The sequence below is a fragment of the Petaurus breviceps genome, unplaced genomic scaffold (genome assembly GCF_028583685.1).
Source record: "Petaurus breviceps papuanus isolate PSGF00001 unplaced genomic scaffold, PetGlider_PUasm1.0 38, whole genome shotgun sequence".
NCBI lineage: Eukaryota > Metazoa > Chordata > Mammalia > Diprotodontia > Petauridae > Petaurus > Petaurus breviceps.
The window spans coordinates 74,936,543-74,950,026 of record NW_027186304.1 but is presented as its reverse complement, the minus strand read 5'-3'; the positions used below and the strand labels follow the sequence as shown (position 1 = coordinate 74,950,026).

General features: G+C 39.0%; 1 protein-coding gene across 1 annotated transcript in view; it reads left to right on the top strand.

Moving 5' to 3' along the window:
- CYP7B1 (cytochrome P450 family 7 subfamily B member 1) overlaps window positions 1-13,484 on the top strand; it is a 303,001-nt gene that overhangs the window by 281,255 nt on the left and 8,262 nt on the right. Inside the window, exon 5 of the mRNA XM_069100023.1 lies at window positions 4,662-4,837. Within this exon, the coding sequence (XP_068956124.1) occupies window positions 4,662-4,837 (176 nt within the window). The remainder of the gene's footprint in view (window positions 1-4,661; window positions 4,838-13,484) is intronic.

Sequence of the window (13,484 nt, the reverse complement as noted above, 5' to 3'; positions counted from 1 at the left end):
CCCCCATCTCTCCCCTCCCCTCCTCTCCCCTCCCCTTTCCTTCCTTTTTCCTCTGTCCACATAAGGTATCATACCCTTACCCGTAGATGCTCTGCCCAAAGCAATGTAAATTTTGATGCTGAAACCTTGTTTTTGTTTTTTAAGGACCTTGCCTTAAACCCAAATCATTATGGCTCTCACTGATTGGCCAACAATAAGTCCGAGACCAAGCCCCACTTGGTCATTGCTTGGACCCTGACTGAGAGAGCATTTGTTTTTTCTATTTTGGCCAGAAACACTGAGGGTTTTCCCTTCCCAGACTGATTTTTTTAAACTAGGTTAAGAAGACATACTCTGCCTCATTTCTTACCTATCCTTAATCACTGAATGGGTGCTGCCTCAGTTAAACTGAGGCCTACTAAAGACCTTAGTTTAAAAAGACCAAGGTCTCCCTCTGCATCCTGGGCCATTTCCAGTCATCCTGATCTATATGTTATCACTGGACTCAGATGGCTTTGGAGGAGAAAGTGAAGCTGGTGATTTTGCACAGCCCTTCCTCACTTAAAACCAATTCACTGGCATGTCACGGTATTACCTCCCTCATACCATGGTCCTTTTTGAGAACAAAGGACGAACAAGAACTCCAACAATCACATCCCTTCACCCCTGTCTTCTAAGTCCACGTGTACAGCAGAACTAGGAAGACAACAAAACTGATGTTGCCCTCACCACCAGCTTCTACCACATTGCCTATGTACATCGGCATTCATAGTGGAAGTGATTGTACAACAGTCCACACCAATCAAGATGGTCGATATTAATAGATTGCCATGTCACAGTATATTCATTTTACAATAAAGACAAGTACACGTAGATAACATGGCATAAGTGGATGAAGTGCTCAACTTAAAGACTAGAAGCCAGGGTTTGAATCTCTGACACATTCCAGCTGTGTGACACTGAGCAAGTCACAAAGCCTCAGTTTCATCCTCTGCAAAATGGGACTAATAATACTTATGCTGTATACCACACAGGATCATTATAAGGAAAGTGCTTTGAAAGCCTTAGATTGCTATAGTAATGTGAGTTATTCTTAAATGACACCCAAGGCCTATGTTTTTGGGTGTCACGCATTGCAGTAAATCAAAATCATCTGTCAATTTTTGCAGCCCATTTTTGGAAACTTTTCAGTGTAAAAGTGATATGTGTATCTCCATCTGACAGCATTCCTTGTATTTTTCTGCCTTTGTGTGTTGTCACCTAGGGAAGTACTCTTGTTCTAGTATATCACCAAGGGCCTTGGAAGACATAACTGCTTGGAAAACAACTTTATGTACTAAGAGAGGGAATGAAAGAACTGTTTTCTAGCTGCATGAAGGCAGCAATGGAGAATCAGAATGTTGAAGGTGAAGGCAGGGCTTGGAGGAGGAGTCTGTTGTCTGTGATGGGCTGGTCAGTCTTGCTTATCTGAAAGCACAGACATCGTCCCTCTAATCCTCATCATGGCTATTGTTGGCACATTGAAATGCATAATGTAAGCGATCAAACTATTTGCCTTTTTGATATAAATTTTCCTACAATCCACTCTAATAAGTCCATTATTAGAGTATCCCATTACCTGCTAAATGTTAGTATAGATTAGCAATCAATTACACACAATAAGTTTTGTAAAACATTTCAAAATTAAAGATTGTGTTTAATTAAAATCAACTTACATGTGAAAGCCAAATGAACTCATGATTCCCAATGACCTTTTATTACCTGCAGTCCCTTGTCTGGGCTGGGTGATTGACAGCTTGTTGTTTGGCTACCATGTTGTATTTCAGCTGACAAGACTTTTCATTTTAACTCAATTTCCCTGCCTATCACAAGCTGGTGGCAGGCCAGGCTGGAGTCACCCAGTTTTGCCTCAGCAGCTTGCTCTATTTCTCATTAGTACGCATTTATTCAGTGGAAATTGGAAGACAAATGCTTGAAGGCATGCGAACTAAGTATAGCAAATTAGGTTTAAAGACTGAATATTTATAAGTATATTGAAACAGGGTTTCTTTTTAAAAAAAATTTAGAGTGAATTGAGAACTAAGTGCTAGCTTTGGTATAAAAGAAGTGAAGATAGATGTAGGAGGATTCTAAGAATAACAATACTACGAGCTTTCTCTTTACATTTTGGAAATCTGTAAAAAAAAAAAAAAAACTCTGACAACACCTTATCAAAAAGCAACCTGGCTTCTCCATGATATGGAGCTTGTACAAGGAAGTTTAGCACCTCATGTGTAAGAAGGGGGGAAAAATGAGGGTCATGTTCATTTGCTGCTTGGTTATCCCTTGGTATGCTTTAAATTGCCTTGTTTGTTCGGCACTAGCACAGAAACAGATGTTGCTTTACCGTGCTGGATAATTTACTGTTCCTCATGGTGCCGAATAGAAGTCCTCTTGAGCTGCCCAGCTGGTCTGTCAGTAGCACTGGCTGGTGTCTGCCCAACTATGACAACTGCAAGTAGATGTGGTTTTTATTGGGTACTTGTCATTCTTTCAACTTAGCACTTTCCCCCCACATATATACATGGGCTTTCTGGAAAAGGAACTCTGCATGTACATGTGTGTGTACGTGTGTGTGCATGTGCACGTGTGTGTGCATGTGTGCGTGCATGTATGTGTGTGCATTGTGATAATGTGTGCATGTGCATGTGTGTGTGCATGTGCGTGTGTGTTACGTTGCAGGCCCACATAAGCTCCACTCTCCTTTGTTGATCATAATGTGACTCATTACTTTTGTCATCTAATGATTATCAGCATGACTGCTCAGAGCAAGAGCCAAGCTCGCCTTCCGCACATAACTGGTACTGGAAGGTAAGACAGATTTGTCATTTATGATCTGACCACTAAGCTGCACTTTGTGCTCCATTATTGTGATTAACTTCTGCATAAGATAGGCTTGCCCAGTTGTCATTTGTGATACCGCAGTGGGCCCAGACTGTCATGCTTCCTGGGAGCAACTCAGCCAGTAGGCTCTGACTGTTGTTATTCATGTTGGTAAATGTGAACCTGCCATCTCACAGGGGACACTCCAGGATTCTTTTGCTTTTCTTCTTCCTTCACCCTCCTTCCTGGACTTTTTGGGGGAACATATGTCAGCTACCATTTTCCAACAATAGGCTAAAATGGTATTATCCCCTCACAGGGCTTTCCAAGAAAGCTGACAACATTCGGCTGGGGCTGAACATTGCCTTTCGTACCCTGGAAAGTTTGGTTGCCAGTGCTGCCAGTTGAAATCTATCGTGTCAGGTGCCTTGTGGCTATATGCGGTCGAGGCCATGTTCTGGAACAAAAGTTGTTGTTGTTGTTGTGTGTGTGTGTGTGTGTGTGTGTGTGTGTGTGTATTTTACTGGCTTCCTCATCAACAAACGGATTTGACTCTGCCTGATTATAGTAACAAAGGCAGTCTAAAAGAATATGCACAACCTCATTGTACGTCACATCGAATCATTACCCTGGCCACACAGAGCTGACCGCAGCCTCATTTCTTTAGACAAATGCACGCTTAGGGAAAAACCTCCTGTGACAAAACATTCAAACCTCCCTCCCCCCTTTTTTATATTATGCAAGCTGGGCACAGATTTAATTTTTAGTGAAACCAACTTTGTTATCTTTTATGCAGACACAATTCTGCTGTGAAGTGCCCATCTTTAATAATGTAACCTGTGGGTACTGTGGGCCACAAAGCCTTGCTGACTGGTCACAAGGAGAGAATTTGTGTGTGTGTGCATGCATATGTTTTACTGCAAACTATAAACATAGCTACTTATCATTTTGTGGCGAATAAACTATTTGGAGCTGTTTTTGCTTTGATGAATAGAAGGAATCAGGTTTTATATTCTAGCCCCCTTCCCATACATGCTAGAGGAAAAATAGTCAGTTTTGATTATGAAGAGAAAGATGCAGACATAGACAGGAGCTACATCCTGATATGCATGCTATCAGAATGATTTATGCAAATTATGCATATTATTCCCAAAGGAATTCCTCCTCAAACTGCCAGGATAAATTGCCGGAAATTAGCCATAAAATCTGTCGTGCTAGGAGCAAAAGGTGAAGGCCACTGGGAAAGCAAGGACGTTCAGTTTCTGGAATCTTCCAGGACATGATGGAGCCTGATTATTTTAGCTAGGTCCTGAGAAGGATGTGGTTTCTCCTAAAGTATTTTCCCAACAAATACTGAATCACACTTTATTTTCCACTAACATAAGAGCCTCAATGCTTCTTTAACAGCTAATCTAGCTTTGAAAAATTTTAGCACTTTTCAAAGAGATAGAACAACCTTTCTCTAGGTTGCCTTGCTTCCCCTGAAAGTTTGAATGATTACTGTTCCAAAGGAAGGATTGCTTAGGGCTTATAACTTTCTTTCCAACTAACTGGCAATGTCAGGTCTACTACTCCCTTACACCAAAGTATCAAAGTATGAGGGATCATGACATCTTAAAATTCTCTTTTGCTTTCTTGCCTTCCCACTCCTCACTGGGTGCTTCCATGAGTTGCTTCCCTTTTGGTCCCTGGTGGGTGTGTGCAAAAAAAACATTTTTTTTCAGTTGATTGTTTAGGCAAGCAGTATATGAATAATGAGGGAGTCCTTCTAAAAATATCCATAACTTAATAAATAATTGTTGATTGTTTTCTTACTACAGAAAGTGCCATTAATGAGACCTTACGAATGACCTCAATTTCTGCCAATATACGTTTTAATGAAGAGGATGCCACCCTAAATTTAGGAAATGAAGAAGTCAATCTACGAAAAGGAGATGCCACCATCATTTACCCACCATTGCTGCACTATGACCCAGAAATCTTTGAGCAGCCTAAGGTAAACATTCAGCTGATGCATGCTACTTACTTTTTAGGCTCCTAGTTCATTGCCTTTCATGGGAATTTTCTTTTTATCTTGTTGTTACTCCAAACAAACAAATAAGTCTTCCCACTTTATATTGTGTTTTCTAGTACCCAAAATGTCATAGGATCATAGATTTAGAGCTGGAAGAAACCTAAGAAGTCATCTAGTCTAATCCCTTCTTTTTCCAGATGAACAATTAAGGCTTTAACAATTAAAGAAATTAAGACATTTGGGAAAGGACACACAAATTGTACAGCTCTGATCTGAACCCTTATCCTGTGACCCAAATCTAGCCCTCTTTTCACTGTATCACATTTACCAAGAAATATAGTGCTAAAGCTGCTGTTCTTTTCAAAGACAATGATCATTATATTTAGACGCATAAATGTTGTGATAAATATAGACTTTGTTTGGCAGGGGATTATTGGATAGAAGTATAAAAATCAGAGGAAGCATTATACAGAGTTAGAAAAATTATTTTAAAAAATTATAAAACAGGGTTTTTTTTTAAATTTGAGGCAATTGGGATTAAGTAACTTGCCCAGAGTCACATAGCTAGTAAAAGTGTAAGGCTGAATTTGAATTTAGGAGAGCAGGGATTTATTGATGAATGATGTGAACTTTCTTGTTTAGGGTTTTTTAAAAAAAGTAGGATTTACTCTTCATACTCTAAAATCAGCATGGTTTTCTTTGCTTCAAAAGCTTTTTGGTCTTTTGTTTTGGTTTGGTTTTACCTCTCATCATAGGGATTTGCCCCTAGTTGATCAATTATCATGGTGTTGTGAACTTGTGTTTGTAAAACTGTTGCCTTGACTCTCAAGCTCTGGGTATAATTGTGTCATCTCCTTGTATTTTTTTCTGAAGCTAGAGTTAATGAATATCAAAGACTGGAAATTAATCCACCCTAGCTCATCCTTTAATACAACCTCTGAAGTTCATCACCTGCATGCAAATTAAATGTAGTCCTACTCTTCCCTAGCTTTGAGGGAAGGGATGTTGTGACAGTGGTCTCTTTAGTGAAATGCAATTTCTGGAAGGTAGATTTCTATGTCCTTATATATAAGTTCATGGCCGGATCATTTTCAGATATACCATCTAAGTAGCTAGATATTTGTGGATCTGACTGGATTAAAATATAGTCTAGGGCGGCTAGGTGGCGCAGTAAATAGAGCACTGGCCCTGGAGTCAGGAGAACCTGAGTTCGGATCCGGTCTCAGACACTTAACACACACACACACACACACAAACCTAGCCGTGTGACCTTGGGCAAGTCATTTAACCCCAATTGCCCTCAAAAAAAATATATATATATATATAGTCTAATTTATAAAGTTAAAGATGGGGTCAATCACCAAAAAAAAGGATAATTTATATTTCTGAAAGCATTTTGGAAAAATCTCCAAAGTGCTGTAACTCTGACCAGTAGAGTACTCTAATTACAGATAATGACCATTGTCTTCATCCTCACTCTCATTTTAAGGAAAGCACCTATTGTGTCTATTAAAAAATAGGATCTGGAGATTTATTTTAAATATTCTATCATTTGTTTCTTGTATGACACTGAGCATGGTCACAACCTTTCTGAACCTTACTTTCCTTATTTGTAGCTACTTGATAATATGCCACTTTTTTAAAAGGGGTCTTGTGAGCAAAATGCTCCATAAAGTTATACATTTGTAAGTTATGATTATTGTTGTTTCAAGCAGGTTTTTGTGAGTATCCTCCATAATACCCAGCTAACATATACGGCAACCAGTTGCAAGTGAGTCAGAGACTGCAATGTTCCAAACTGAAGAATGATCAGTTTCTAGCAACAACATTTGCATTCATGGCCAGAGCTGCTGCATTTTAAACAATGAACACGGAATAGGGGCAGCCTTCTTTAGATCTCACAGACTCACATGTTCTAGAATTGAACTCAAAGTTCTATGTAACTCCTGCTTGCTAGCCTTTATTGTTCGGTTGTTTTCCAATCATGTTTGTCTCTTCATGACCCCACTTAAGGCTTTCTTGGCAGAGATGCTAGAGTGGTTTTCTATTTCCTTATCCTGCTCATTTTACAGATGAGGAAACTGAGGTAAACAGGGTTAAGTGACTTGTCCAGAGTCACACAGCCAGTAAGTTCCCGAGGCTAGATTGAAATCAGGAAGTTGAGTCGTCTTGACTCCAGGCCCAGTGCTCTATCCGCTGCTGCACTTAGCTGCTCCTATCCTACCAAGCTTTTAACTATCTTATAAATTGGATCACTACTAAAAATGATACTTTTAATCTGTATCACTAATGTTCTCAGCACATAGTAAGTGCTTTTTAGATGCTCTTCATTCAGTCAGTGTTTTAATGTGTTCTCACTGCTTAAGAAGAAGAGAATGGTATGGTATAGGAATAGGCTTAAACAAAGTCTATAACCCTCAATAACAAATCTATAACATCATCGACTCCAAAGTCTTAGGATCTCTAAAAAAAATGACTTTAAAACACGACCAAGGTGTCTCTACTACATTTATTAGCTGTTCAACCCTGATCAAGTCACTTAATCTCCTTTGTATTTCAATTTCTTCATTTGTAAAATGGTAAATAACTCATATTATCTACCTCACAGAAAGTATTTCGTAACCCTTAAAGTAATGTATAAGCTAATATGTTGAACTAATGTTAGCCTTAAGATTTTAAATTATCAAGTAAAATAAAACCAAAGAAATTATCTTAGACTTTTAGAAAAATATCATGAAGTTTTAATATAGTGCTTTCACTGGTCCCCCAGCTTATTTCCTTGCCTCTCACAGCTTTTAAGATTTTTATGATGGGAGTGAACATGATTAATAGGGGAAAATGTCTCTGTGTGTCAGCCAGCATCCCAGCTGGTCCTATCATAATGCAGTAGTTCTTGGGGGCACCAGAATATCCTGGTATACAGCCAGTTAGGTCATGTCAGGGATCCAAAAGTGCATTGGGTAGTACTGGTGAACTCTCTAAATGTTCTAAAGTAACCCAACTGTTCTGCTTTGCTAAAAAGTGATCTCTGGGGCCAAAACAAATCTAAACCCCCAGGAAAACCTCCTAGTACCTACCAATAACCCTCATGCTCTTCAGATCTGGGGTCTTCTCAAATACAGAGTATGTCTCTTCAGCTAGCTCAGTATTGGTTGTGGTCACTGCAGACAAAGACTTTGAGTACTTCACATTCAGATAACATCAGACTGGATACAGCTAAAGCCACAAGAACTTTAAAGTCCCAGAAACTTTTGACCTCATTTCACCTAATCTTCTATATCATAGCTTTTTTTTTTTAAAGCAATCGGGGTTAAGTAACTTGCTCAAGGTTAAACGGCCAGTTATTTCTGGGTGTGATGCTAAATATCTGAGCCCAGATTTGATCCCCAGGTCATCCCAACACTGGAGCTGGTGGTCTTACTCGCTGAGCCACCTGGCTGCCCCTTATATCATAGCTTTTGAGGGGGTCAAGTAATAGCTTTCATATCTTTTTGTTGTTTTTGTTGGTAGAGACCCCAGCAAATAAATATTAAGTGGATTAGGGTAGATAGGTGTTCAAGCTCAAGTTTTTCTTCTAAGAAACTTCCAAGGATATTGAGTGTAAGGAAAACATATATACTATTTTAGACACTTTGATCATGGATCCATATCATGACTTCTTTGTTTAATATACTTTGTATGCTGTGTGTTGCCTTTTGAAATTGGAAAGACTTTTAAGTTAGTTATTTGTGAACACTGTATATTCACCAGGGTGGCATTCATGGTTTTTAAATAAGATTAGCATTATCTGTTTATAATGCCTGTTAATAAAATAACTTACAATTCCATAAAATTGCTGCTAAGCAATCGTTGGATCTCAGTCCTCATCAAACAAATCTATCAAAAAAAGATGAGTGAGTTTTAGGTTTCACATAAGTCATTTACTGATGAAATAGCCACATTTTTCCTTAGTTTTGCATTCTAAATTTAGAATACTCCAGGAAATTCCACATAATACAGTACAGACTAAACCATAGCTCTTTTTTGAAAAAAATCTGTTTCCATGGTCTCCTTATGAATTTTGACATACATCTATGAAGATTATGCATATATCCGAATGCAAAAGCAAATGCAGTGTCATTAATGCTAAAATATTAATCTTACTCTGCTACCCTAAGTATATTCTGGGCTGGCACACTGAAAACTGTAGGTTTTTTCTGGTTTTACCTTTCTGTAATAATGGAGTGAGCAGGTGAGCAGAAAAACCAGGGGAATGAGATTGCTGAGGGAGAAGAAAACTAAGAGAACATAGTATCAAGGCTCACAAGAGACCACAGAGGTGAGGAAAGACTGCTGCATCATACATGGTGTGTTTACTGTTTTGGTTGAAAGCATCCTCTCTTCAAGAAGTGGAACAAAAATCTGTGACTTTCTGTGGCTTCGTCATGATTCCAGGATACTAATAATCAGCCCAGTGTTTGCATATTTTTATTTATTACATTATACTACAGATACAGGGTGGTGTAGTGGATAGGAGGGTGGCCTTGGAGTCAGGAAGACCAGAAACCAAATCTTGCCTTTGAGACCTATTAGCTTTGTGGCCTTTGTCAAATCACTTAATCTCTAGGTTTTATCTGCCAAATTAAAGAGTGGCTATGATCTTCTCTGGTAATTGGAGGTTCCCATGCTGATGGATTTATATGTCCTCTGTGGAGCTATGTATATTGATATACCTTGTATATATCAGTACTTTGATTAATAAATGTTCTTGGAAAAGCAAGCATTGTTTTTTAATTTGAACTGAAATTGAATTTTAACAGAATTGGCCTGAGTATGGCTGGGATTAGGAAAAGTTCTATCCTGCTTAGTGATAGGTCTGTGGCAGTAGTGATGAAGAACATTGTACCAGTTCCTCAAATATAATTTCTGGAGAAGGCCAAGGTCTAGGCTTCTTCTAAGAGGAACACTGTATTCCTACAGCTTGTCACTTGGGAGAGTTTACAGACATCTTGTGTGTATGTTTGTTGGGGAGACCATGAATGAATGAATAATTTAAAACATAATAATAGTAAGTAGCATTTATATAGCACTTTAATGTTTGTAAAGTGCTTTATGAATATTATTTCACTTTGTCCTCGCAACAATTCTGGGAGGTAAATACTATTATGCCCCCCATTTTACAGATTATTATACTGAGGCAGACAGAGCTTTGTGATTTGCCTAAGGCCACACAGTAAATATCTGAGGATGGATTTGGATTCAAGTCTTCCTAACTCCAGGTTTAGTGCTCTGTTCACCTTATTTACCGTATGCAAGATATTGTTCCAAGCCTGGAGATTCAAATACAAGTGTAACGTAAGCTCTGAGTTCATTCCCTATCATCTCTTTTGCATTGGCAGCCTGAATCCCTGGAGAATGATTGGCTACATCTCCCCCTCAATGTTCTAGGGGTGGCACCAAGGACTTGTGGGTATCTTTCTTGCTATTAAACCCAATTTCCCATGGTGATGCTTCCCCCATTGATAATCAATTAATGTCAATTCAACTATGGACTTAATTACCTTTTAGAAATTTTCTAAGTCTCTTTTTTTTTTTTTTAAAGCAATCGGGGTTAAGTTACTTGCTCAAAGTTACACGGCCAGTTATTTCTGGGTGTGGTGCTGAGTATCTGAGCCCAGATTTGATATAGGTCATACCGACACTGGAGCCGGTGCTCTTACTCGCTGAGCCACCTGGCCGCCCCTCTAAGTCTCTTTTCTAAGATGGCATATGCAGAACAATTAATGCCAAACATACTCCCAAACCAGGAGCATATTTTCTCATAATTGTATATAGAATAAAGAGTAAAGTGGGCTCAGACTTAGAGCATAAAGGCAAAAGAAGGATACCATAGCTCCTGGAAGGCCTTCTGAGCAAAGCCCAGTTCTCTCTCTTTTTTTTTTTTTTTATGGAGGAAAGATCCTCATAAACTAGCTTTCAGCTAGGCTCTGTGCAGTTTGGCGTGAAGTAGGCTTTCCTTGATATGGCTTCCAATGTCCTCAGCTTCCAATGCCGACACATATCCAGGGGAATGTTTCAAGAACACTGATGAGAAGTCCAAATCTTCAAACTCTCTGAAGGTCCTGTGTTCATATTTTATTTCCTCGGGGAATATTAAAGCTCTTCTCCCTCTTCCCCTACTAGGTGATTCCCTCTCAGAGGACTGGTTGAAACTGCTTTCCCCTGGACCCTGCCTAGATAATAAATCAGTTCCACACTAACTATTTTTAGAAGACCCACTCAGCATAAGGCATATTAATTTAATGCCTTTTATAAATTGATTGGACATCTATGTGGCATAGTAGTTAAAGCGCAGGACCTGGAGTCAGGAAAACTAATCTTCATGAATTCAAATCTGGCCTGAGACACTAGCTCTGGGAAAGTCATTTAACCATGTTTGCCTCAGTTTCCTCATCTTTCAAATGAACTGGAGAAGGAAATGGCAAACCACTCCAGTATTTTTGCCAAAAAAACCCCAAATGGAATCACAAAGAGTCAGACATGACTGAAGCAGCTTAACAGCAACAACATTAATTGACCAATAAATTCAATATCTTCTCACCTTGGAAAAATAATAGTTATAGTATCTTGTTAGTTACTTTTAATCGAGAGAGGGTGATAGAGTGACTCAATTAACTACAACCTGTCCACTCTCACCCAGATTTAATATCTGCTGCCTCTGTGCAGCTTTTGGAGTATGTTTTGCAAAGTTCATATTCCTAAATCTTCAATAATGTTCTAGTGACTTAGGGAGGTTCTACATTGTGAGTTTTGAATTTCTTCCCCAATATCTTGCTCTAAAGAGTGCCAGAAAAAGTCTTATGTGACAGTTCATAATCAACTCTGGCAATTAACATTCTGCCATACTTCCCAATACATGGTGATAAGTTTTAACAGGTATCACTTAAAATGTTCTAGTAAGTTACTCTACATCTTGGTACTTTCAAAAGACCTTCCTTATTCCATTCCACAAATAAAAGAAGAAAAGTTTGGGGCAGCCAGGTGGCTCAGCGAGTAAGAGCACCGGCCCCAGTGTCGGGACGACCTGGGGATCGAATCCGGGCTCAGATACTTAGCACCATACCCAGAAATAACTGGCCGTGTAACCTTGAGCAAGTTACTTAACCCCAATTGCTTTAAAAAAAAAAAAGAAGAAAAGTTTAAAAAAGAAAGAAAAAAGATCAAACCTTCCTTCTCAGAAAGAAAGCCTAGACCCTGTAAAGGGAATGGGAATTTGAAGATCTTCCCTGCCCCTTAATAGACCTGGGGGGAGTTTGAAGACCTCTCCTGCTTTGAAAGTAAACTCTGCCCCCTAATGACTGAATGTAATCACATGGAGCCTGTAATGGAGGGAATTTGCTGAAGGGAAGCAGAGCCCACAGGAAACTGGGAATCAGAGCTAGCCAGATGGTGGGGGAGAGAGTGGACTCTCAGGCAAGGAGACAGAGAGATTTGTGAGTAAATATAAATCTTGTATTGGTTTATGAGAAGGCTGAAGGATGCTGTGGCTCTCAGTGATTTATGGCTTCTGAATATCATTGGTACTATGATGGAATCGACTTACTGGTTTTAGGATTCAGTTTTCTGGTATCTAAATAAATCCTTCAGTTCTATCCTCTACCTGGAGAGTTTGTTATATTTTGCGATCAAACGTCACACAATACTTATAGTGATTGTGGATGCCATAAATATTGCATTAGCTATAGACCCTTACATAGTTCCTGAACAAGTGTAGCCGTCTCAGACCGTAAGCATCAGGAATTGGGGTTCTATTCCTTTTCTCCCAAGGGGGATGAGGAAGTCTCTGTATTCTACACTCTCCTAAGTACCGGGTGCTACAACAAACTGTTGTGGGATCAAGGAGCAACCCTAATTCTCACCCTCTCCTTTTCTCTATTATGAGTCCTGCTACTCCTGACCCACATAAAAAGCTAGGTTTAATACTGAACTAACATTAAAGAAAAAGAAAATCAGGCATCCTAACTCAAAAGGTAAACCTAATCCTAGAGAGATTACAGAGAATATGGTTCCTGTGGGCTCTACCCATAGCAATTAAAGAGTTGGGTCACCTGCAAGTAACCCTCAACCCACAATTCACTAGCAAGTAAGGTTCCCAGATTGAGGTTTTTCCTCTCCTTGGAGTTCTAGGGGTAACCCAGAGGTATTTGGAGGTTATTTTTCTAGTACTATCACTCAGGAGCCCCCATCTTGTGTGTTCTCTCAATATTATTTCTCCAAGTAATATCATCATAGTATGTAATTAATTGACTAATTAATTTCTCCTCCATATCAATTAGCCAATTAACATCTTACAAAGGATGTTTTCTGAGAAGATATAATAAGAAATTAAAAAACAAAGCCTCACCATAATCCAGGATAAACACTCCATTCTTAAACATTTATTTGCTCTCTAATACAATAGGCTCAGAATCAAAGTGATTACTACAAAGCATTTCTTATAATACAATTGCTTTTAGCTGTGGCATAAACATTGGATTAGTTCCTCTATTGCTTCTAAAACACAACTTTTTGGCTTCTGGGTTGATTTCCTTTGAAGATAGGTCAGGCAGGTCACCAGTTTAAAACTGTGCCATCTTCAGCATATTGGTCA